Below are 25,206 nucleotides of genomic sequence, written 5' to 3' on the forward strand. Positions count from 1 at the left end.
GATCATTCTTTTTTTTATAGTCACAAAAACAATTAGTTGTGTATTGAGCTCATCATGAGTGGCTGAACAAATACTTTAATCCAGTTAAAGATTTAGTTGGAGTTCTAGATTGAGATTTTGAGATCCAGTTATTTCTATTTTTTTCTTGTTTAAACTTCAATATTTGTATCTCTCTCTTCACATACTATTAGTACTATTTTTGGTCATTTAACAGGGCTTGTTGAGCGTGCAACATAGTAGCATATTTCCATTCAAAACTATTAAATTCATAATTATTTAGGTTGTCTTGATGTTACTGGTAAATTGGTTTCATATTAAGAGGATATGCAATCTAGTTTGAATAAATCATGTCGTTGAATTCATTAGGTAGAATAAGGTATTTTTAGATCTTAATGCTGTTAGTAAACTAAATTTTAGGAGCGTTTCTAGGGTTGTTTATTAACAAGAATTAACTAACGAGAGTCTCTTAATTAATATAGACTTCATAAAAAATTAGTTATTAGGAGCATTTTCAACCAGTAGAACTGGTTTATTAAAGGTTGACGATTGTGATAATTGCATTAATGACAAATCCTGTAATTGGAATCCAAGCTACTCCTTTAATTGGAATCCATTCAAAATTATTTGTTACTTCAAGTACTTACTGATAATATTCCCTATTTTTTTATTTTAAGCTTTATTGATTTATTTCAATCCTTTGTATTGTTTTAGAACCAACAACCCCCATCTTTTGTTTTATCACTGGCATAAAAGGATAGTAGTCCTCAATTCCTTAAGGATTTGACCCTATTCACCAGTACTACAAGTTTTAAATAATCGTTAGAATAGGAAATGATTTTTTATGGATTCACCCATCATATATTTACCAAGAATATGCAGAAGGGTTCCATGATTTCTTTGTCCTCCTCTTTTTTTGATTTATCAAACCTTTCTCGGAAGGGGTGGACTAACTGTAAATGGTGTTGGCTGATTAAAATCTAATTTTCTTCCCTCTGTCTTGTCATCAATTATAACCTCTGACTCTGTGCCTTTCTATAAGCCTTACCCAAGGCTTGCTCGATTGGGATTTTCTAATAGCTCTTTGCCATTTCATTGTGTGACAACACTCACATTTGGCCTTTAATTTACCTCTGTTTGATAAGGTAGTTTGCCTTGGGATTTCAGCTTACTCATGGATGTTGCCAGTTGGCTCACTTGGGTTTTCAAATTTTGAATGACTGCTCTTGTCTCCTATTAGAACTGTTGAGTGTTAGTAGCAAGAGATTTCATTATTTTTTTCAAGGACAAACCTTGTTTCGGAGGTGTTGGTTGTTATTGTAGAGGTAGCCTTGGTTGATACTATTTGAAGTTATGTTGTATTCATCCATAACTAAAGTTCAGGTGATCCCTCTATCCCAGGTTGCATGTCTTAGAGAAAGGATCGTACCTTCTTTGCGGCTAGTTTGGGAATCCTCCTACAGTATTGACATATTGTTGGTCATTTTATAGTGTAGGACACATGTCCATAGGATGTCCAAAATGTAACAAATTCTAACTCGTTGAGTGTTTCCTGTAATAATGTTTTGTATTAAACTGGTTAACTATGAAATGTAAGATTCAAGAGAAGACATACTTACCTCATTCATCCTTCTTGGGGTGTCCGGAGTGGTTCCAAATTTATGTAAGGTGGTCGCCATGATTGCTATTGATTTTCTGGCTTCTAGTGGTGTTTTGTTCACTATGGCACCACCACTAGCTACATCCAATGTTTTTTTTTCTAAGGGAAGTAACCCCTCATAAAAGCAGAGAATGATAGACTATTATAATATATCATGTTCTGGGCAGCTTGTGCATAATCATTTGAATCTTTTTTAATAATCGTTGAGGCTCTCTGAGTTTTTCAGTTTGATTTTGTATGTCTCCCTCCTTATCACAACAACTCTTGACATGGGGGAAAACTTGTCTAAGAATGACTTTACTATGTGTCTATCCATGTTGTGATTGAGCCAAGAGGCAAATAGAACAAACAATCCTTAGTTGCATCATCTAAGAAGAAAAGGAATGCTCTCAGTTTAATTTGTTCTTCAAACATTCCTTGCGGTTTCATACTTGAGTATACTACATGGAACTCTTTGAGGTGCTTGTGTTGGTTCTCATTCTCTAAACCTCTGAACTTGGGCAGCAAGTGAATTAAGCTAGATTTTAGCTAAAATGGAATGTCCAAATTTGGACAATTGAGACAAATAGGCTGCTGACTTGTAGGTGGTGCTGCCAACTCTCTCAAGGAAAACAGTATTAAATTAACATTATAAGATTTCAAAAGTTAATTATTTTAACTTACCATTTAACCTCCTCGTTACCTATCTCACATTATAAAAAATCATTTATATGTTAAGAAAACGATACGTTAATACAGAGAACCAGACATACATCATGCCAGATAATAAAAAAAACTAAATAAATCATGAAATGCTCATATTTTTGTGTCATACTTCGTGAAGTTGTTACAACTTCCATCTCTGAGGGCATATATAGATTTCTAACTATCCAAGTGGAATGACCAGTTCATATACAATTATGAAAATTTGCTCAGGCCGATTTTCGGCTGGCCAAACCATGGTATGATCTATGACCATGGTCATACCAGCCACAGGTGACCCCTACAGAGAGTGCGATACTAATATTGTTAAAGGGTATGCCATCATCCACTAGGAGCGATTCTCTTACATCTTTCCATACCAAATAGGAGAGGAAAAAACAGATACCCCGAAGGACAAGGAGAACAGATACCACTCAGAGATAAAAAGTCTAACGAGACACTTGATGTAATATGCATGTTAATACAAATACACTTCGGACCATACAGGCTTCATTCCACTTTTCTCTATTTCTTTTCTTTTATACTTTTACTGTTACTGATTACATATTATATTTATTATATGCAAATTCATCAAGTGTCTACAATTCACATAGCATACTTGAAAATAAGAACAATTCGATTCATCTGAACACAGAGGCATACAAACAGAAAAAATAACAATCATATGAAATTAGTTTATCTAAAAATACTCCTTAAGACGTTGAAAACAATAGTAGATTCCTTACCAAAACCTTGATGTTTTCTCCTTCATCGCTCTCATTTCTTTCTATTATTCTCTCACTAGACTACTATCCTCTCATTCTCTCTCTAAATCTTTGAAAAATGGAAAAATGGAAGTGTGGAGAGAAAGGGAATGGGAAGGGCAATTTATAGAGTTTTGGAACCGTCAGATTCTTGTCAAGTAGTGAAATCAAATGAAGAGAAAGGAGAAAAAGATGTTTGGCATGAAAAATAAGAAAGTTGGGCCTCCTTCACCAGTGGCAACAGCACGCTGCTCAAGGCAGCAGCAGTGCACTACCAGAGGTAGTAGTGCCCCGACTAGCATGCTGCAAGCTAGCCTATAGGTGCACAGGCCTCCTGCCATGCGCGCAGGGCCTAGGCGTGCTGGACGCCACATGTATAGGCCCCAGGCACACAGGGCCTATCCGCACAGGCTTGCTGTACGAATGGAGCGTGCACAGTGTGCGGCACCTATCCGCGCGGACGACTCTTTTGTGCAGGATAGGACGTGCGCAATTCCTAATCCCACATCGTGCACGCAGAAGGGACGTGTACATTGTGTGCACGTTCCATGTGTGCGTGTGTGCGGATGGGATGTCCATGCATTTGCGCGCGCGCAGTGCCTAGCCACCCGCAAAGGTAACTTGACTCCAAGTGGGATTTTCTTCCCGATTTACCGTTTTCTGATTTTTTTCCTCAATTTTTTTATTTAATTTAAATGAGATAGAAATAAAATAAAATAAAATAAATTAATTAAAAATAAAATTAAATAAAATAAAATAAAAGAAAAATAAATAAAAATCAACCAAAATTATAAAATACGATAAATATTAAGCAGTATAAATCAATTAAGTTTAACGTAGTCAAAGGCCCAAATAAATAGGGTATCTAAATCATCTAAGCACAGTGATGGGGGGGTGTTACATACCTTGCACCTTAAAAAAATTTGGTCCCCAAAATTGTCTTGAATAAGTCTGGATACTTCTTCATTTTATCCTCCAACTCCCATGTCACTTCTTCTAAGGTATGATGCTGCCATCGTACCTTAACCATAGGAATTGTCTTGTTACACAAGACCTTATCGGTCCACCCAAAAATCTCCACAGGAACCTCCTCATAAGTCATTTCGGCTTGTAGTTGCACCTCATCGCAAGGAATAATATGAGAAGGATCAGGGTGGTACCTCTTGAGCATCGAGACATGAAAGACACCATGCATAACCACGAACTCTCGGGATAGAGTGAGGCAATATGCCACAGGTCCAATGCACTAAATGATCAGAAAAGGTCCCACATAACAAGGGCTTAACTTTCCTCTCTTCCCAAACCACATCTTTCCTTTGTTGGGGTAGACTTTTAAGAAAACTTGATCTCCCACGGCAAACTCCAAAGGTCGACTAAAATTGTCAGCATAACTCTTCTGATAGCTCTGAGCAGTTGCCAAGTTCTTGCGGATGAATGCGACCTTCTCAATAGTCTCCTGAATGAAGTCTAGTCCTAAGTAGTGTTGGTTCCCGACTTCACTCCTGCAAGTAGTAGAATGACATGGCCTTCCATACAAAGCTTCATACAAGGTCATAACAATGCTGGAATGATAACTGTTATTATAAGTAAATTCACAAAAGAGGAAGATACTCATATCAGCTATCACCAAAGTCGAGAACGCAAGCACGCAACATGTCTTCCAATGTCTGGATCGTACATTCTGACTAACCATCCATTTGGGGATGATAAACGGTGCTGAAGTACAACCCAAACCCCAGAGCTTCTTGAAAGCCATCCCAAAAGTGAGAAAGGAATTGGGGATCACAGTCGGACATAATGGATGACGGAATTCCATGCAATCGAACAATCTCATGAACATATAGGCGAGCTAACTTACTGGTGGGGTCCGTGGTTCGAATAGGCAAGAAATGAGCAATCTTGGTCAGCCTATCCACGATGACCTAGATGGCATTTCAATCAAAACTAGTCCTGGACAATCTGATGATAAAGTCGATAGTCATATGCTCCTATTTCTATTCAGGAATCGAAAAACCCTGTAGCAAGCCACCAGATCTCTGATATTCTACCTTTATCCATTGACAAATGAGGCATCGGGAGATGTAGTCAACTATATACTTCTTCATTCTTGGCCGTCAATATTGTCGTTTCAAGTTCTAGTACATTTTGGTACTCCTGGGATGAATGGATAACTTGGAAGCATGAGCGGTCTTGAGTACATTCATATGTACAGCAATTGGGACCCAAATTTGGTTCCAAAATTTGAACAATCCATCATCCGAGATCCTGAAATCAAGGGATTCGTCAGAAGTAAACTTACTTAGATTCTTGGTGAGTTCTGGGTCAGTGGCCTGTCCTTCTCAGATCTTCATAGAAAGATCTGGTATGGCTCAGATCTGGGCGAGATAGGTACCTTTGTCGTAATAGCTAAGGCGAAGCGATTGTACAGTGTTCATCCTCTTCCAACTAGAGGCCATGGTTTGAGCCAACACGATAGGCTCCTTTTGGCTTAGTGCATCAGCGATTACATTCCCTCTCCTTGGGTGATAAATGATCTGGTAATAATAATCCTTCAAAAGATCCATCCAGCACCGTTGCCTCATGTTTAACTCCCGTTGAGAAAAGATGTACTTGAGGTTCTTATGGTCAATATAGATTTCAAAAGTCTGACCATACAATTAATGTCACCATATTTTCAAGGCAAAGATAATGGCTGCCAATTCCAAGTTGTGGATAGGGTAGTTCTGCTCATGAATTTTGAGTTGTTGGGATCCAAAGGCGACTACTCTACCATGCTGCATCAGGACACACCCCAAACCAATATGAGATGCATCGTAGTAAACTTGGAATCTCCCAACATTGTTAGGGAAGATTAACATAGGAGCAGAGGTGTGATGGCGCTTCAGTTCCATGAAGATTTCACTGCACTCAAAATTCCAGATAAAGGGTACTCCCTTTTGGGTGAGTCGGGTCATAGGGGCAACAATCTTGGCAAATCCATCAATGAATCATTGGTAGTAGCCTGCTAAGCCAAAAAAACTACGTACCTCAGCCACATTAGTGGGCAAACTCTAGCTAACCACCGATTCCACCTTTGACGGGTCTACAGAAAATCCTTCACTTGAGATTACATGACCGAGAAAAGAAACTCAATCCAAACAAAAGGAGCACTTGCTTACTTTTGCATACAGTTGGTTTTAGTAGACAGTGTCCAACACTTTAGCCAAATGTACAGTGTGTTCCTCATAGCTTTTGGAATACACTAGAATGTCATTAATAAAAACGGTGATGTACTGATCAAGTGCATGCCAAAAAACTCGGTTCATTAGATCCATGAGGGCTATTAGGGCATTTGGTCAATTCGAACAGCATCACCTTGAACTTGTACAAATCATACCTATACCGAAAGGCAGTTTTTGGAATATCTTCTTCTCTAACTCTCAACTGGTGGTACTCGGTCCTGAGATCCATCTTAAAGAAGACCGTGGCTCCTTGATATTGATCAAAGATATCATCGATCTGGGATAAAGGGTACTTATTTTTAACGGTCACTCGGTTAAGTTCCCTATAATCCACATAAAGTCAAAGGGAACGATCATTTTTCTTTATGAACAACACTGGAGCACCCCAAGGGAAATGGCTAAGGTAAATTAATTTTTAGATGATAAGGTCAAAAAGCTTATGGTCGAACTTTGTTAGCTTAGTGTGACTCATTCGATAAGTAGGCTTCAAGAATGGTCGGGTTCCAGGCAACAATTAAATCAAGAACTCTACCTTATGTGGGAGAGGTAGACCAGGAAGTTTGATGGGAAAGACATCCAAAAAATTACAAAAAATTGGTATGGAACACACGGTAGGATAAGCGCCCATATTCTTGTTCATTCAATTGTTAAGAAAATGATAACAATAACTTTTACTTCTTTTTCGTGGATTGTAAGATTACAAGTTTACTTTCATAGTCTATTATAGCTCTATACTTTTTCAATCAGTCCATTCCTAATATTACATCAAATCCTATAAAATCTAATAGTATCAGATTTACACATACCTCTATCCCTGAAGTTTTCATCCTATAGTCCTCATATACATAATGAGCCTCTATTTAGAGGGAGTTTCCAGCACTAGTGTTTTTCCTAAAGGTTTTGCTCTAAATTCTATATTACAAGCAAGTGCACAGGAAATATAAGAGTGAGTTGCACCTATATTGATCAAAGCCTTTGATCACTAGGGGCAATCCTTTATAAGGTGATGTGTGCTTCCACACCGATAGCAAGCGTTATTGATATGTCGACAAAGCAAATCGCCATACGAGCGATCACAATGCTGACAGGGTTTGTTAGCTTAGGCAGGTGGAGCTGTAGGTGGGGGCAAGGCAAGAGGAAGGGCAACTCTAATTCGTTTTTCTAGAGGGTTACTTACTGGATCTGGCAATCTCCTTCTAAGTTGTTGGGATTGTTGTTGGGTACGGACTCGGGCAATGCATTAGCGTTTGGCCAAGATAAGGTTTTCAGCCAACTAAGCATGTTCGAGCACCTTCGCATACGAACTGGGACTCAACATCATGACCCAATCATAAATGTCGGCACAAAGGCCCTTGAGAAAATTCTTAGTTTTCAGTTTTCAGGGTGACCATCAAAGGAGCAAACCTACACAGTTGAACAAAATGGGCAACAGACAGACTTCCTTGGCAGAGGTCTTGAAATTCCTCCTTTTTCTTTTCCCAAACATAGGCAGGGAAGAAGTTATCAAAGAAAGCATCTATGAAAATTTCCCAAGTAGTAGGGATAGGCAAGACTTCCTTCTTAAGTCGCCACCAGTGTTTTGCTTCACCATTTAACATGAAAGCTGCAAGAAAAGCTTTCTATTCTTTGGTCAAGTCTAGGACAGAGAAGAGCTTCTCTATTTATAGGATCCAAGCTTTGGCTACTAAAGGATCATGGCCACCTTCAAAGTGTAAGGGGTTAAGTTTCTTAAACTCCACTATATTGTGGGAGAGAGATCGATCTGTGTTTCAGAATTCAGGGGCAGGGGGTGGATAAGAGTTGGCCTAATTCTGTCCTACAGCTACAGTTAATCCTTGGATGGCTTGGAAAAGTTTTATAAATTTAGCCCTGCTCGAATTATCTGGGGCTTCAAGTTGCTCAATATGCTCTACGGACGGTCTTCCTCGTGTCATTCCTACAAAAGAAAGGAAGACACGAGTTGGTGGTCTAATCTTGAAAAGAGGACTTATTTATTTCTTAGGTATTCTAAAGGGTTCATCTACCTAAGGCCTCAATGCAAGGGATTTGATCTGAAAAATTCTACTATAATACCATTTGTGACATCTCAAGTGCTAATTAAGGCAAATAGGTGTCAGATACATATTCAGAATAATAAGTGCATGATAAAATTTATGCAACAGAACAAAATTATTACAAATTCCTTACAAATACATATGAGTTCCAATACATATATATACTAAGGACAAAAGTGGCTGCAAAATATAAAACAAAATATAAGAGTCACTTCTTTCACTATGCTATTGGACTCATCAGAGTGCAAGAACAGTCATACACTCAAACTTGTTGATCCACGAGATCCTCATAGACTTCCAAGGGTAGGTCAGCCTGTGGTTCCTCACTTTCTTCCTCATCTGGGGGGCATGGAAAGATTCAAAAGTTAATTATTTTAATTACCATTTAACCTCCTCGTTTACCTATCTCACATTATGAAAAACCATTTATTTGTTAAGAAAACGATACGTTAATACAGACAACTAAACATACATCATGCCAGATAATAGAGAAAATCAAATAAATCATGAAATGCTCAGATTTTTGTATCATGCTTCACGAAGTTATTACAACTTCCATCTCTGAGGGCAGATACAAATTTTCAACTATCCAAGTGGAATGACCATATCAGATATGGATACGGAAATTTGCTCAGGCCTATTTCTAGCTAGCAAAACCATGGTACAATCTATGAGCATGATCGTACAGGCCTCCTGCCACGCACGCAGGGGCTAGCTTGCGCGCATAAAGGCCCCAAGCGCACAGGGCTTATCCGTGCAAGCCTGCTGTGCGGCACTCATCTGCGCGCATGGTGACGCACAGACGGCCTGCCTGTGCACGACAGGAGGCATGCAGGTCCTGACCCCGCGCTGTTTGTGCAGACGGGACGTGCATGCATGAGAGTGGAAGGGACGTGCACACTGTGCGCGCACCTCCTACGGCAACTGTGTGTGTATGTGGGCACGCACAGTGCCCAGCACCCACGCGAATAACTTGAGTCCCTGCACGATTTTTCCCACTGGATTTTCTTCCCGATTTGTCGTTTTCTAATTTTTTTTCTAATTTTTATATTTAATTTAAATGAGTTAGACTTAAAATTAAATAAAATAAATAAAATTAAGTATACGCAAATTAAATAAAAATCAACCAAAATTATGAAATACAATAAATATTAAGCAGTGCAAATTAATTATGTTTAACATGACCAAAGGCCCGAATAAATAAAGTTTCCAAATCATTTACGCACAGTGATGGGTGGGGTGTTACATCTAATGCTTTCTTTAATAAATAATTTTTTTTCATAAAGTAAGAAAGGACTCTAACGTGACCTGATGGTAAATTTCAATTACTTAATTATTCACTTTTCAAATCTTATGATGTTATTTAAATACTATTTTTCTTACTGAGTATATGAAACTTACTCCTTTCCATGCTCCATATGAGGAAGATAGTGAGGAATTTATCGTTGACCTATCCCTTGAAGTATGTGAGAATCCCATAGATCCACAAACCTTGAGTGCATGAACTATCCCGCACTTTGATGAGTCCATTCATATAGTGAAAGAAGTGACCCTTTTTTTATTTTGATATTTTGCATTTTGTTGTCACTTCTCACCTCAGTTATATATGAGTAATTAGAACTCATATATATTTTGATAAGAGATTTGTAATGATTTGCTCCACTGCATATAATTTTTATCATGCACTCGTAATCTGTTTCTGTATCTAGCACCCTTATACCTTAACTAGTATTTGGGATGTTACAGATGGTATCAGAGCAGTCACGCAGAGCAAATCGCTTACAACTAAGGCTGTAGGTAGAAAGACCCTTTAAGATATCTAGAAAGGTAAGTCATCTTTTCTAAAAACTAGACCACCAGCTTGTATCTTCTTTTTCTTTTATAGAAATGACGCGAGGGAGACCTTCCATAAAATGTACCGAAAGACCCGAAGCCTAGGATCATATAACTAGGATTGAGTTTACCGAACTCTTTTGAGTTATCTAGGGATTGACCGCAGCTATTGGACAAAACCAAACCAATCTTTGTCAGTACCCTAACCCAGAATACTAAACAACCGAAAGATCCTAAGATCATATAACTAGGATTGAGTTTACCAAACTCTTTCGAGCTATCTAGGGATTGACCGCAGCTATTGGACAAAACCAAACCAATCTTTGTCAGCACCCTACCCCAGAATACTGAACAACCAAAAGATCTATCTCTCACAATATAATAGAGTTTAGTAAATTTAACTGCCACACTTTTAATGTAGCCCTAACCCCTTAGTAGCCGAAGCCTGGATCCTGTAGATAGAGAAGCTTTTATCAGTCCTAGACTTAACTGAGGAACAGAAAGTCCCCCTGACAGCTTTTATGCTGACTGGCGAAGCAGAGCATTGGTGGTGACTTAAGAAGGAGGTCCTGCCTACCCCTACTACCTAAGAAGTTTTCATGGACACATTCTTTGATAATTTTTTCCCAGCCTATGTCTGAGAGAAGGAGGAGGAATTTCAGGACCTTTGCTAGGAAAATCTGACAGTTACCCAGTATATAGCCTTATTTGTCCAACTGTCTAAGTTTGCCCCTCTAATGGTCACCCTCAAAAGTCGTAAAACTAAAAAGTTTTTAAAAGGCCTTCGTACCAATATCTATGATTGGGTTGCGATGCCGACACCCAACTCGTATGCTGAGGTATTAGAACATGCTCGGCTTGCCAAAGACCTTATCTCAACTAGGCACCAACGCATTGCCCGAGTCCATACCCAACAACAACAACACCAACCCCAACAACCCGAAGAAGACTGCCTGACCTAGTAAGTAGCCACCCTAATAAACGAACCCGAGTTGCCCTCCCTCTAGTCTACCTCCACCCACTAGATAACCTACCCAACCCTCCCACCTATGTAAGTATTGAGGTCGCTCGCATGGTGAATTACCCTGTCGATGTATGAATCACGCCTACTATCAGTGCGGAAGCACCCAGCACCTTATAAAAGACTGCCCTCAGCAGCCAAAGGATGTGGCCAGACCTATAGTCTAGGGTCGTGTGTGCCACCTAGATGAAGCTGGTTCCCTCCCCACTCTTGTCTTTATCTACGGTATGCTTTCTATTCATGATACTTATGTCAGAGCTTTAATCGATATAAATGCTACGCAGTCTTTTATCTCTTGTGCATTTGCTTGTAAATTAGATATTAAGCCTGAACCTTTAAAAGAAATACTAGCTGTAGAGACTCCCTCTAGGGGATTATTAGAAGCTCACTTCATGTATAAAAATTGTAAGATAAAATTCTCAAAAAAAAAAAGTATTTATAGACTTAGTACTCTTAAATTTCTTAGAATTTGATGTTATTCTAGAAATAGATTGGTTAAAAAAATATAGGGCAATTATTAATTATGAAAGTAAAGTTGTAATCCTGCGAACTCCGAAAAAGAAATAAAATCTATTTTTTACACTCCAAAAATTGAATAACAGGAATGTGGATATTGATCCTGCTGTGTATACCATTCCCATTGTTTACAACTTTTCGAGAGTTTTTCAAGTCAAATTATGTGGTCTACCTCCCCCGCAAGAGGTATATATTTTTATCGACCTTTTTCCTGAAACTCGATTGATCTCGAAACCTGTCTATCAGATGAGTCATGCTAAGCTTATAGAATTGAAAAACTAGCTTTCCGAGCTTCTTTTGCCAGAAGTTTATCTGCCCTAGTCACTCCCCTTAGGGTGCTCTGGTGTTATTTGTGAAAAAGAAGGACGGCTTACTCAAACTACCAATGGTGCCTATCTTGCTCAGATCTGAGCTTTACCTTATCTTTTCATAAATATTTGGGAAGTTCAATCCACAGACCAAGAAATCACTAAAAATTTGAGTAAGTTCACTTCTAACGAGTTTACTGATTTTAGGCTCTTAGATGATGGGTTATGCAGATTTCAAGACCAAATTTGGGTCCTTCTAACTATCAGAATAGATGTTCTCAGGACTGCCCATGCCTCTAAACTGTCCATCCATCCTGAAAGTAACAAGATATATCGGGACCTAAAGTACCAATATTAGTGGTCAGAAATGAAGAAGGACATTGTCGACTACGTCTCCTGATGCCTTACTTACCAACGAGTTCAGGCATAACACCAGAGACCCGGTGGTTTGTTATAGGACCTCTTGATTCTATAATGGAAATAGGAGCATGTAACCATGGATTTTGTCACCAATTTACCCAGGAGTTGTTCTGATCATAATACTATTTGTGTCATTGTTGATAGACTAACTAAGACCGTCCTTTTCTTGTCTATCAGGATCACTAATTCCACCAGCAGTTAGCCCACCTGTATGTCGATGAAATTGTTCGACATGATGTTTCCTCATCGATTATATCCGATCGAGATCCTTGATTCACCTCCCACTTTTAGAAAAGTTTTCAAGTAGTGCTTGGGTCTGGATTGTACTTCAGCACTACTTATCATCCCTAAATTGATGGTAAGTTTGAATGCACTATCTAGACATTAGAAGATATGTTGCGTTCTTGCGTCCTTGACTTTGGCGATAACTAGTATAAATATATTCCCCTATGTGAATTTACTTATAATTATAGTTATTATTCCAACATATGCTTGGCTCCGTATGAAGCATTGAACAGTAGGCCCTACCGTTCTCCCACTTGTTGGAGAGAAGTTGGAAATCAGCGTCATTCGGGACCTGACTTAATCCATGGGACTATTAAAAAAGTTATAATTATCCATAGGAACTTGGCTACCGACCAAAGTCGCAAGAAGAGTTATGTTGATAAACATAAAAGACCTCTAGAATTCGTCCTTAGAGACCAAGTCTTCCTCAAGATTTTTCCCTACAAGGAAAAATGTAGTTCGAAAAAAGAAAGAAATTGAGCCCCCATTACATGGGACCTTTTCGGATCATAGAGTGTATTTGACCCATAACGTACTGCCTTACTCTACCTCGAGAGTTTACGTGTTTACATGATATTTTCCACGTCTCCATGCTTAAAAGGTTCCACCCTTACCCTTCTCATATCATTCCTCACGATGAGACTCAGGTACAAGGAGATATGACATACGAAGTACTCCTTGTGAAAATTCTTAATTGAACTGATAAAGTCTTACGCAACCAAAGGATCTCGATGGTGAAGGTGCAATGGCAGCACCACACTCTAGAAAAGGTGACGTGGGAGTTGGAGAGCGATATGAGAGAGAAGTTTCCAAACCTATTCAAAAAAAAATTGAGGGACTAAATTTTTTAAGGTGGGGGGGATGTAACACCATGCTCACCATCATGCTAAATTTATATATGAAAACCCCTCTTTTTTCGGGCCTTAAAGCCACTTGAACTCTATTAAATTTATCTTGTAGTTTTATATGGTATTTCGTTATTCAAAATCGTGATTTTAATTTAATACTAATTTTGTTATTTTATTTTATTTTTATTTTTATTTAATTTTATTTATTATTATTATTATTTTGTTATAATTTTTATTAAAAAACCATTTAGGAGAAAAAGTGAAAAAAATGGCAAAATCCCGCGAGAAAAAATCTGCGAGAAAGACCCGCCCATGCGGGCATCGCATTATGTGCGCGAGTGTGCACGCGCGGCTAGCACAGGACGTGCCCATTGTGTGCACGTCCCATCCGTAGGGGGCGTGAGGGCGGTCTACGCGCACGTCCCATTGTGCATAGATAGGCCAGTCCCCGCGCGTCACATAACTCGCAGACAGGGCCAAGCGTCGTTCACCCTTGGCATGCGCCATCCACACAGTAGGCCTGCAAGGATAGGCCAGCGTACGGTTTGCTTAGGGAGGTGCACTACTGCCTCAGGTAGTGTGTCGTCGCCCATTGGGCGCCATGCACTGCCTTAGGTAATGTGCCACTGCCACTTTGGGTGGAGAGCTGCCGCTGGTTGGAGGATTTTTCCTCTGTTTTTTATGCCGCTGTCGTGTCACGTCAAATCACTCATCTTTCAATCAACTTTCTTTCTGTTCATTAGATTTTTTCACTTGATGAAAATTCAATGGTCCCCATTTTCTATAAATAAGGACCCCTTTCTTCAATTTTCCTCATCACTTCCTTGTCAATCTTCCATCCTCCAAGAGCTTAGAGAGAGAGGGAGTGATATAGAGAGAGAAGAAGAAGAGAAGAATAAGAAAAGTGTAGGAAAACTTTAAGGTTTTAGTAAAGAATTTAGTAGTTCCTTAAACATCTGAAGGAGCATTCCAAGAAATCAAAATTATGAAATTTGAGCTTTATGTTTTGCATGATTTATGTTTAATAGTTCCAATAAAGTGAGTTTTCGTTGATTAAGCATGCTATGAGATTTTGTAGGCACTTGATGATTTGTATGTAATTTAAATAACATGATTCTGGTGATAATTTTCTGAAATATAAAAAGGGGAATGAGCCTGAAATGGTCCGAAAAATAAATGTATTTGTATTGACATGCATAATGTATAAAGTGTCTCGTTAGACTTTTTATCTCTGAGAGGTTTCTAATGCCCCCTCCCTTATCTGGTCTGGAAAGACATGAGATGATCACTCCCTGTGGATGACAGTGTACTCTCTGACGAGAGCGGTGATGCCAATATATGTTAGGGGTCACCTTTGGCTAAGTACTGTCGTGGCTATAGAATATCTTATAGGAGCACTTGGTTGGTACGGCTGTGGTATTAGATCATACCATGGTTTGGCAAGCTGGAAATGTGTCATGACCAAGTTGCTGTTATTTATATCTGTTCTGGTCACATTCCACATGAGTAGTAAGAAATTTGTATCTGTCCTCAGTAGATGAAAGTTAGAACGACTTTGTGAAACATGATATGAAAATCTGAGCATTGCATGATTTATTTGATTTTCTCTATTGTTAAGCATGATATGATTTGATTATTGTGACTATGATATGATAGATTTGATATTTTCTTTAATAAATAAAATTATTTTTATAAAGTAAGAAAAGGACCTTGACGTGATTTGATGGTAAGTATCGATGACTTAATTATTCACTTTTCAAATCTTATGATGTTATTTAAATACTATTTTTTTTACTGAGTATATGGAACTCACCTATTTTCATGTCCCCTAGATGAGGAAGATAGTGAGGAACCGATCGCTAGACCTACCCCTTGAAGTCTGTGAAAATCTTGTGGATCCACAAACCTTGAGTGCATGAATTGTCCCATACTTTGATGAGTCCATTTACATAGTGTAAGAAGTGGCCCTTTTTTTTATTTTAGTATTTTATATTTTGTTGCCACTTCTTGTCTCAATTATATATGTATAATTGGAACTCATATATTTTGGTTAGGGATTTGTAATGATTAGTTTCGCTGTATACAATTTTTATCATGCACTCATAATCTAATTCTGTATCTGGCACCCTTATGCCTTAATTAGAATTTGGAATGTCATAAAAATGCTTCTAACAACCAATTTATCCTTAATCTATATTAAACAAGAGACTCTTGTTAGTTAATTCTTGTTAATAAATAACCCAGAGGCACTCCTAGAATTTTGTTTACTAACAACATTAAGATCTTGAAACACCTGATTCTAGTCAATGAACTTAAACACATGATTCATTCAAACCAGATTATATATCTTCTTATTATGAAACTAATTCACCACTACCATCAAGATAACCTAAACAATTGGGGATTCAAGAGTTTCGAATGGTAGTATGCTACTACAGTGTGTGCTCAATAAGTCTTGTTAAATGAACAACAACAATGGTAATATATGCAGAGAAATATATAAATACTGAAGTTTAAACAAGAATAAAAATAAAAACAATTAGATCTCACAATACCAACTAGAACTTCAACTAAATCTCTAACTAAAAATTGTACTTGTTCAGCTACTCATGATGAGCTTAATACACAACAAATTGTTTTTTCTTATGATTAGTCAAGATGATTACAGAAGGGAAGATTGAGAAAGATGAAATCTGATTTCTATTTTGGTTGCTGCCCTTTCTTCTCTATTTCTTTTCCTATTTAAAGGCCAAGAGGATCAGGGTTTCCTCTCATGAAGATACCTCGATGATCTCAGCTTTCTTTTTACTTTTTAAAATTCTCCTTTTCCTTTATTTGGTTTCCCACTTCTAGGTAAAAACAAGATCTTCTTTTAAATTTGAAAGAATGCTAGAATATCAATATCTGCTACTACCACTAGGGTCCAAGCCTTGTCCGAGGCTTCCCTGTGCATTATCTGATACCTACCACTGCTGCTAGGGTGTTAGCTTTGCCCAAGGGTTGTCTATGTATGGAATGGTGGTTGTCTATGTATGGACTGGTGTTTTCTATTACCACAAGAGTGCGACCCTTGCCCAAGGCTTGGTTAGATGTGAACTAAGATATGTTCCTACAAAAGTATAAGCCTTGCTTGAGGCTTATACCAAAACTGACAACTGTTTCAGCACAAAATTTGCTCTACTGCTATGTTTTTTCTGAATTTGAGTCTTACCTCTTAACTTGCATTAAAATAAGCAAAACCATCTAAATTAGACAATAGGTGGCTTAATTATGTATTTCAAAATAGATGAAAAAGACGTTATTTTATGTGCACCATCAACGCCCCTCCTAGGCATGTCACATGCTCCTAGGCTCGTGCGACGTAGTGTCCGCGTGCGCATTCCTTTTGCGCATGGGGGCTGGGTGTTCCGTACATGCGTGTGGCCTGGCCTGCAGGGGAAAAATAAATTCAATACCTATGATTATTTAATTAATTTTTTTTATTTAGATGGGATATAATGAATATTTTATTATGTAATTATCTTAGAATTAGATAGAATTTTATCTAAAATATTATTTTATTAATTTATGAAAGAGTTTGTATTCATCTAGATTGCCCTGGGAAAGGCTATAAATAGGCTTTTACCAATATATTGTAAACACACCAATTACAATCAATTTGAGAGAATTCTTGAAAGCTTAGGCTTTTCTTCAATTAGCTTTTAGCTAATTTTTAGCTTCTTTAAGTTCTTTGAGGAGCAGGGGTCTTCAGAAGTCTTGTTGAGCCAAAGAGCAGGGATCAACTTATTAGTAAGTCTATGGTATTTTTTATTTCCTTATTTTATTTTTTTTAGTCTTTGTTTATGCATTCTTTTTAGGATTGTAGATTCAATTAGAGAAAGGAATTTCTCTAGGCGGTTAAAGTTTCGATATTGTATAATGTTGAGTGGGTTATAGGAGTTGATTCGACCCTCCCTATACCCTCCTACGTCATCTGGTTTCAGAGCTTAGGCTCCTAGAACCCAAATCTATCTCTATTGCTTTCAGCATTTTTGTTCATAAATTAACAATTCAAATTAATTTTTTTATTTGTTAATTCGTATTGCATCCTACTTGAATTCATATCTATCCGTTTAATTCAAGTAGTTCATGTTTATTATTCAAAAAAAAAATATTATATCAGAAATAAAAAAATATCCCAATTGTACCCCATAAGGCAATTGACATGTTATTTTGCATCTTGTATAACAAAAGCAGAATAGTCGACTGATTGATGACTAGAAATCCTTTAAGAAATCGGAGGCAAATTACCTTACCTAATGGGTGTGAGTGAAAACTTTTGTTTTTATCCTGCCGATTATCCACGTTTAATTTTTGAATTGCATTCCTATAATGTTGCATCAACTTTCAATAAAGAAACTTGACCGATCTTAGAGGGTAGCCGATAAATTAGGAGTAGTATAGGTAAATACACCTTCTAATTATATCCATCGGGAGTGATTGGATCCTTACGCATTAGTTCGTCTTGTCAATCTTTGTGATCTACATTTCTATCTTTCATTTTATGTTTGTTTCCTTATAAATTAAGTGACTAATCGACACTAGTTGCTTAACACACGAAAGGTACATCATTCCTTTTTCCATGTGCTTGTTTCTGAGCTTTCATAGAAATTAGTTCCTTTTAGGGTTCCTTATTGGGACTAATGCACAAATCCGACTCACGTGATTCCGATTTTGAATGCTCAACTTAACAGACGAAGCTGTCAATTGAGGGATTACAAGGTAAAGACGAGCAAAAGTGAGGGAGAGTTTTTATCTTCACTAACTTCTTCTTATAGGTAGTTTGATATGTTTCAGATCATTGGAGAAACTCCCAACTAGAACAATACCCTTATTCCGCAAAGAACCCTCAACTTGCTAGTCAAGGACGAGTACCATGAACAACAGGAAAACATATTCCACACTCGTTGCCTACTCTACGATAAGGTGTGTAGTATGATCGTCGGTGGAGGAAGCTAGCCAACATGGAAAGCACCCTGCTCGTGGAAAGATTGGGACTACCATGCACCACTCACCCCAACTCCTACAAGTTATAGTAATTGGATAAGAGCAGTGAATTAGAGGTAACCCAGTAGATCATGGTATCCTTCTCCATTGGTAAGTAAGTATAAAGATGAAGTATGTTGTGATGTGATTCCTATACACCCTAGCCATGTGATACTTGGATGGTCTTGGCAATTTGATAGATGGGTCTAACACCATGGGGGGGCCAATCGCTATTCTTTACAAAAGGAGAACCTCACTCATGTCTTCACACCCCTCTCACCCCAAGAGGTGCACAAGGATCAAGTGATGGTTAAAAGGGCCTTCAAGGAACACTTAGAGAGAGAAAGGGAGAACAAAAGTCAGGATTCCCCATGAAGGAGTAAACCTAGCCCACTAAAGACCCGAGAGAGAAAGAAAAGAAAAGCGAGTCTTTATGTGATGGGACGACAGGTGAGGAAGGCAATTTATGAAAGGAAAAGACTCGTAGTGTTGCGGTATAAGGATGTCTATCTAAATATATCTGACCTAGACACAGCCCTACCTCGAGGTATTGTATCCCTCCTCTAGGAATTCGAAGATGTTCTGCTGGAGGAAATTTCGAACAGACTTCCACCGCTACAGGGAATTGAACATCAAATTGATTTTATCCCTGGAGCCACTATTCTTAATCACCCTACCTATAAGAGTAACCCAGAAGAAACTAAGGAACTCCAACGCTAAGTGGAAGAGTTACTGGCCAAGGGGCATGTTAGGGAAAGTTTAAGCCAATGTGTTGTACTTGTCCTATTAGTACCCAAAAAGGATGGTTCCTGTAGAATGTGTGTCAACTGCCGGGCTATCAACAAAATTACCATAAAGTATAGAAATTCTATTCCCTAATTAGTTGACATGCTAGATGAACTTAGTAGGGCAACCATTTTCACCAAAATTGATCTCAAAAATGGATACCACCAGAGTAGGATAAACCCTGGAGACGAGTAAAAATGGCTATCAAAATCACGTTCAACCTTTATGAATGCCTTGTAATGCCTTTCGACTTTTCAAACGCCCCTAGAACTTTCATGAGACTTATGAACCATGTCCTATAATCTTTCCAAGGAAAATTTGTAGTTGTGTACTTCGACGATATCCTAATCTACAGCAAGGATCTAGACGCACACATCCAAAACCTTGCATGAGACATATTCATTCCATTCTCAAGGTTCTACGAAGGGAATAGTTATATGCTAATGCAAAGAAATGTACCTTCTATATCGATAAATTGATCTTTTTAGGATTCACAGTAAGAGCCCGTTGTATCAAGGTTGACAAAGAGAAAATAAAAGCCATTAGGGAATGGCCCATACTGACAACTATAAGTTAGGTAAGAAGCTTTCACGGGTTAGCCAATTTCTATAGTAGGTTTGTCAAAGATTTCAGTTCTATCGAAGAATCCTTAAATGAGTTGGTAAAAAAGGATGTCAAATTTGTGTGGACTTACAAGTAAGAATCTGCTTTTACTATGTTAAAGGAAAAATTGTGCTCTACCCCTATACTTGTTTTACCTGACTTTAACAAAACATTTGAGCTTGAATGTGATGCTTCAAGAATAGGTATAAGAGCATAAGGGTTCCCGATAGCCTACTTCAGTGAGAAACTCAGTGGCGCACCGCTTAATTACTTGACCCATGACAAGGAACTATATGCCTTGGTACAATCCTTGGAAGTGTTGTAACACTATTTTTTGCCAAAGAAGTTTTTAATTCACACCAATTACAAATCCCTTAAGCACTTGAAGGGTCAAGGTAAACTCAACCGTTGACACATTAAGTGGGTAGAGTTCATAAAAACATTCCACTATGTGATCAAGTATAAGTAAGGGAAAGATAACATAGTTGCAGATGCATTATCTCAAAGGTATGCGCTCATCTCCACTTTGAGTTCTAAATTTTTAGGGTTCAAGTACGTAAAGGAGATGCACACCAATGATAAAGATTTTTCCTTTGTTTACCAAGCTAGTGAGCACTATGCTTTCAAAAGATATCATAGGAGTGATGGATCCCTCCTAAGGGAAAACAGACTCTGTGTACCAAGTTGTTCTGTTAGGGAATTATTGGTATGGGATGCGCATAGTGGGGGACTCATGGGATATATTGGGGTAACAAAAATCCTAGAGATGTTACAAAAACACTTCTATTAGCCAAATATGAAGAGGTATATCGAACGCATCTATAGTCAGTGCATCACTTATAGGCAAGCCAAGTCTAGAGTGATGTCTCATGGTCTATACACCCCACTACCTGTATCCATTGCTCCGTGGGTTGACATCTCTATGGACTTTGTGCTATGATTGTCTAGAACAAGGAGAGGTCATGATAGTATATTTATTGTGGTAGACCGTTTAAGCAAGATGGTCCATTTCATTGTAAAACTATTCTTTGGGGACATCATAAAACTCTACAAAATACCTACAACAATTGTGAGTGATAGGGATGTTAAGTTCCTCAGTTACTTTTCGAGAGTGTTGTTGGGAAAACTAGAAACAAAGTTGTTATTCTCCACTGCCTAACATCCCTAAATCGATGGGAACACTGAAGTGGTAAACAGGACCCTAGGATCCATTTTAAGAGCAATGATAGGTTGTAACTTGAAGACCTGGAAAGATTGCTATGATCGAGTTCGCTAACAATCGAAGTATTCATACTTCCACCAAGATATCACCTTTTCAGGTAGTATAAAGTTTTAATCCTTTGACTTCATTAAATCTAAACGCTATTCCTGTGCATGAAATAAAAAGTACAGATGGACAGCAGTGCGCCAAACTCATTAAAGCCATACATAACAAAACTCAGCAACATATACAAAAACAGAATGAATCCTATGCCCACAATGCTAATAAGGGACGAAAACACCTTGTTTTCAACTAAGAGACTAGGTATGGGTTCATTCGAGGAAAGAAATGTTCCCCAAGTAGTAGAAATCTAAGTTGGATCCTCTAGGAGACAGACCATTCCAAGTTGTAGAGTGTGCCAATGGCAATGTCTACAAGATTGATCTACCAAGTGAGTATGAAGTGACTGCTACTTTTAATATATATGACCTATCTCCTCTTAATGTAGGTAAAGATTCGAGGATTAATCTTTTCAATGAAGGGTGGGATGACACGAGAACCATCAAGAAGGATATTCTAATAAAAGAGGAAGACACGTTAGTCTCTGAAGGCCATGATGAACTAGGGCTAATGGGGGATCAAGCCCAGCTTCCAGTGGGCCCAATCACGCGAAGTTGAGCCCACAAGCTTCAAAGAATTTTCAATTTGATAGTACAAGACTGGGCAAGCTAATCAGTCATCAATGAAGCACAAAGGAAGGCTCAAAGTCCAATGCAATGGTGGAAGACACATGCAGCATGTGTAAACTACCTTTAGCACATGAATAACGAGCCAATGAGTCCACCTGCACAAACGTGCAACCCGCGTGTGTGACACAACATGTGAGTGCGCTAAAACAACCCATTCGCCCCACACGCACACAAGACATGCGTGACGTGCGTAACATGACACATTTGCACGAGTCTAGGGTCGCATTCCCCGTCACCCATGCGTGCATGACCCACGGCTTGGGAGAGGGAAACCCACAGCTGGCAAGACCCACCTGGCCGCCCCATGTGGCTAGGCCAGAAACTGGCCCCACTGGCCCAACTCGCGCAAGCCTACAGCCGTCGTGGGCTAGTCGGCCCAACTCGATTGAGTTTCCCCAAAATCGACCCTCCCAATTTTAATTAATTAATATTTTTTTATTTTGATTTTTTAAAAGGCTTTGGAACTCAGTTTTTAATTTCTCATGCTTTAAATTAAAATCCCACATGCCTAAATTAATTTTCCCATGTGTTTTACATGGAAATCACATGGGATAAGTCTTATCATATTTTAGATATTATTTTAATATAAATTCTATTCTTATGATTATTTAATTAATTTTTTTGTATTTAGATGAGATAGAATAAATATTTTATTATGTAATTACCCTAGAATTAGATAGAATTTTATCTAGGATATTATTTTATTAATTTATGCAAGAGTTTGTCCTCATCAAGATTGCCTCAAAAAAGGTTATAAATAGATTTTTTGCCCATAGGTTGTAAACACACCAATTACAATCAATTTGAGATAATTCTTGAAAGTTTAAGCTTTTCTTCAATTAGCTTTTAGCTAATTTTTAACTTCTTCATGTTCTTCGAAGAGCATGAGTCTTCAGAAGACTTGTTGAGCCAAGGAGCACAGATCAACTTATTGGGAAGTCCGTGACATTTTTCCTTCCTTGTTTTATTTTTTATAATCTTTATTTTTGCATTCCTTTTAGGATTGTAGATTCAATTAGACGGTGAGGTTTATCTAGACGGTTAAAGTTTCAATATTACATAATATTGAGCGAGTTATAGGAATTAATTCGATCATTCCCATACCCTCCTGCATAACCAAATGATGCAGAACTTAGGATGAACACATGTGATCAAAAAGCCCATATATAACATCAGTATGCAAAATCCTAAAACCCTCAACACACCCTCCCTAGTTGACGTACATTCAACTTGTCAATATCAACTAATGTAATTGGGATAAATATTAAATTGATTAAACACCATAAGAATTATTTATTCATAAGTGAAATTAACTCAAGGTAGATTGATAAAACGCCAAAAGTTAAATACCTTGATAAGTAGAATTAATTCCTCACTCAGTAAGACGGTTGAAGATATCCTCTCAAAGAGCACTCACAATTAGCAAAGAGTAAAATGCAACTTGAATATTATTGGTTACTTGAATTGGAATGAATGTAACCTAGAAATTAGCCTCTTTATATAGGCATAAAGCTTACCACTCCTACTAGATTTCGGAAATTAAAATTCTTTTTAAACACGTAATGCAACTTATACTGGGAAAACATTAAAATACTAATTTGAAAAAAACAAAATCAACTTAAAATAAGTCTCCTCTCTTTTCACTAAGAGGGTGTTCTTCCAAGAGTTAATATTCTTTCTTGCAATCGAATTGTCTTTCTTGTTTCTTTATTATTTTCTCAAAAAGAATTTGAGTTGGAAAGACTTATAGCTCTTAGTTTTGGAGTAGGGGATGTGATGGAGATTTCAGCAAGAAGAGACCTTTCCTAGTCAAATCTTGTGAGGATTTGATCTTCCTCTTCCTTTTGAGTTCTTCTTCTCTTCTCTTGGATGTTGATCTCCCTTTCAGTGTAGAACTCTTTTTATTAGAAACTATATTTTGAACAAGAGAAAATTCTTGGCAATTGAACTTATAAAGGACGAGGGATTTAGTTTTCCCTCTTGGATTTTGTTTCCCGAGGGAGCTAGTATCGTTCTCCTCTTTCAACTCTTCTTCCCATCGATGTTTTTCTTTAAGAATCTAATGGTAGGATCCTTCTTGTATTCCTCTTATTGCTAGATGTTTCTTTAATTTGAATGAGGAGTCTTAAATCTTAAGGAAAAAGGGAGTTGCCGCGTGGGCGGGCTTCCTTCCTCCTCCTTCTTCTTAGCAATGTGGGTTTAGGGCTAAAAAGATGCATGGTCGAGCCTTTCTTACTTTCTTGGACCGTTTTTTTATTATTCTTTAACCTCTAAACTCATTTCTTAGGTTGAATACCTTTGGGCCGAGTGCTTGGACCCTATGGGGATTCCTTTGGGTTGGTTTCTTTGAATCTTTCTTTCAAGAATCTTGAGTTTTTCTTGATGCTTCATGTACTAATCTTGGTGTTGGATTGGTAGGAGAATGGATCTTGGACTGAAAACCCAATCCTTGATGAGTGCAACTTGATAGGCACAGGATAGCCAGCGCACTGTCTGGGCGCAAAGACTAGCTGTGCACACATAGCAAACTTGGGTGACGTGTGGCGCTTTTAGCCCCGTGCCGCCATCACTGTTGTTGCAGCTGCCGCCATCGCAGCCACTGTCGCCTTAGGAGCCGTGCCTCCCCAACCTCCCCTCTGGCCGATTGACTCTGATGATGTCATCACTTTCTCTATCCTCCTAGATTTGTGACACTTATAGATAAAGACCTTTTCCCCCCATTCTTCCTCACCCATTTTCATCCTTAAAGACTGAAATTTTAGAGAGAGAAAGTTAGAGAGAAATAAGGAAAATTTAAAGAGAAAGGGGACTGGCTGACAAAGAGTCATTGGCATCTATAAGGGATTCAATATTTTTTTACACATTCTAAGAAACATTTCTAGAAAAATATAAAAGTGAAATATTGATTTTATTGCATGATTTGTGACATGATTTGGATGATGTGATAAATTATTTCTTATAACGTTGTCTTTAAACACGTGTTGTAAATGCTTATATTGTTATGAACAAATTGAAATAAAATTGCAATAAGAAGGAATTATATGAAATTATTGACATGGCATAATCCATGAAAAGTAAATTAATCCGTTAGACTTTTTTATCTACTTCTGTTTTTCCCATCCTATCTGGAAAGGCATGAGATGACCACTCCCTGTAGATGATGGCGCAAAAGCGCGTAAGAGATTTTAGGACTACTATGGTGAAGTATAACCGTGGTCATAGTCTTTAGGACCA

At 38.0% G+C, this 25,206-nt stretch overlaps 1 protein-coding gene across 8 annotated transcripts in view; it reads right to left on the reverse strand.

Moving 5' to 3' along the window:
* The window catches only part of LOC110816819 (uncharacterized), a 92,054-nt gene that overhangs the window by 19,202 nt on the left and 47,646 nt on the right, over nucleotides 1–25,206 (reverse strand). For 7 of the 8 annotated variants that reach the window (XM_088211029.1, XM_088211025.1, XM_088211028.1 and 4 more), the window contains one exon: nucleotides 8,638–8,716. The exons of the other annotated variant lie outside the window; for it this stretch is intronic. In XM_088211029.1, coding sequence (XP_088067155.1) covers nucleotides 8,638–8,716 — 79 coding nt within the window. The remainder of the gene's footprint in view (nucleotides 1–8,637; nucleotides 8,717–25,206) is intronic. 8 annotated transcript variants of the gene reach the window in all.

The sequence above is a fragment of the Carica papaya genome, chromosome 9, assembly GCF_054855325.1.
Source record: "Carica papaya isolate Zhongbai chromosome 9, ASM5485532v1, whole genome shotgun sequence".
Lineage (NCBI taxonomy): Eukaryota > Viridiplantae > Streptophyta > Magnoliopsida > Brassicales > Caricaceae > Carica > Carica papaya.